Source organism: Hipposideros armiger, unplaced genomic scaffold, assembly GCF_001890085.2.
Source record: "Hipposideros armiger isolate ML-2016 unplaced genomic scaffold, ASM189008v1 scaffold_239, whole genome shotgun sequence".
Taxonomy (NCBI): domain Eukaryota; kingdom Metazoa; phylum Chordata; class Mammalia; order Chiroptera; family Hipposideridae; genus Hipposideros; species Hipposideros armiger.
In genome coordinates this window covers 271,747-273,143 of record NW_017731589.1, presented here as the reverse complement: position 1 = coordinate 273,143, position 1,397 = coordinate 271,747, and the positions used below count along the sequence as shown (strand labels likewise).

Genomic DNA, 1,397 nt, shown 5'->3' with positions numbered 1-1,397 from the left:
GGCGCGCGCCCTGGCGGTCCCGGGCGTGCGCGCGCTGGTGGATGCGGAGGCCCACCTGGTGGCGGAAGCAGCGCTCGCACTCGGGGCACGAGTGGGTGGCGGGCCGAGAGTGGGTTTTCTGGTGCTTGAGCAGGTGCTGCTTCTGGCTAAAGCGCCTGGCGCACTCGGGGCAGCAGAAGGGCCGCTCGCCCGTGTGGTGCCGCTGGTGGCGGGCCAGGTTGGGCTTCTGGCTGAAGCTCTTGCCGCACTTGCCGCAGGGGTACGGCTTCTCCCCGGTGTGCGTGCGCTGATGGATCTGCAGAGACGACCACCAGCTGAACCTCTTCCCGCAGTCCAGGCACACGAAGTGACCCTCGCCGGCAGAAAGCGGGCCGGAGGCCGTCCCCGGAACCCGGCCTGCCAGCCCCGCGTCCTGCTCAGTGGGCGGGGTCCACCTGGGACCCCCCGTCTCCTCCTGTCTCCCCAAGGCTCGAGGCTTCCCCATGGTCTGGCATGGCGGGAGGCCCCGACGCTGCTGGAAAATGTTTTCCTTATCCTTCCTGCAAAGGGCCGTCGGTGGTGCCAGGGTCTGCAGCAGCCACTCCGGCTTCTCCTGTTTGATCTTCATCACCAGCCCATCTCCTGCCAGAGGCGAAGGGAGAGAGGACGGGAGAGTCAGTCACTGCTCAGTGGGTGGGAGGAAAAGACGCACTGGGAGGGCAGAGCACAGAGGAAATGAGGCAGGAGGCAAAGCATGCAGAGAGAAAAGATTTTAATGGGCAGAAGAGGAAAAGGGGCAAGGAGAAAGCAGAGAGTAGGGTAAGGTAGGAAAGACAGTAAGGTGAGGGCAGGCTGGGGTATGAAGAAGGGCAAAGGGGAAAATGCAAAAAAGGAAAGATAGTTGAGTACCACCCACTGTGCCCTGAGGCCCAGGAGACGAACAGGCCAGAGAGCGTGAAAGACAACAATCCAACAAGGTCTTCCCACCCAGGGAGCAAGCAGAAACGGCCAAGTTTCTAACGTCTGTTCTTTTTCTAAGAGGATCCAAGCTCGTGCTGGGAGCTTACTAAGTGAGTCCAGGCCCAGTCCCTCAGTGGCTGGGTGAGCGAGCCGCACTTCACTGCTGGGCTCTCTCCAGGGCAGTAGCCACGGTACCTGAGTCCCTCACCTGCTTGGACCTTGGCTATTTGGCAAACTCACCTTTCTTCAACAAAACCAAGAACAAGAAAGTCTTAGGCCTTGGAAGGCCTAAGAAAGTTCTCAGCACCCAGAACGGATGTCGCCTTGTATTAAACCTAGAGTCCACTTTACTCTTGAGAGTCCCACACACACAGCTGCTCAGGTCTACAGGGGTGCTTTGTTCCCCTAGCTCATGGCCATCAGCACGATGGAAACGGTCTGCTACAGACCAAACACAG

The 1,397-nt window shown here is 59.7% G+C and overlaps 1 protein-coding gene across 1 annotated transcript in view; it reads right to left on the bottom strand.

The window, feature by feature from the left end:
- LOC109389634 (zinc finger protein 775) overlaps positions 1-1,397 on the bottom strand; it is a 35,483-nt gene that overhangs the window by 14,103 nt on the left and 19,983 nt on the right. The window contains exon 3 of the mRNA XM_019655354.1: positions 6-621. Coding sequence (XP_019510899.1) covers positions 6-621 — 616 coding nt within the window. The remainder of the gene's footprint in view (positions 1-5; positions 622-1,397) is intronic.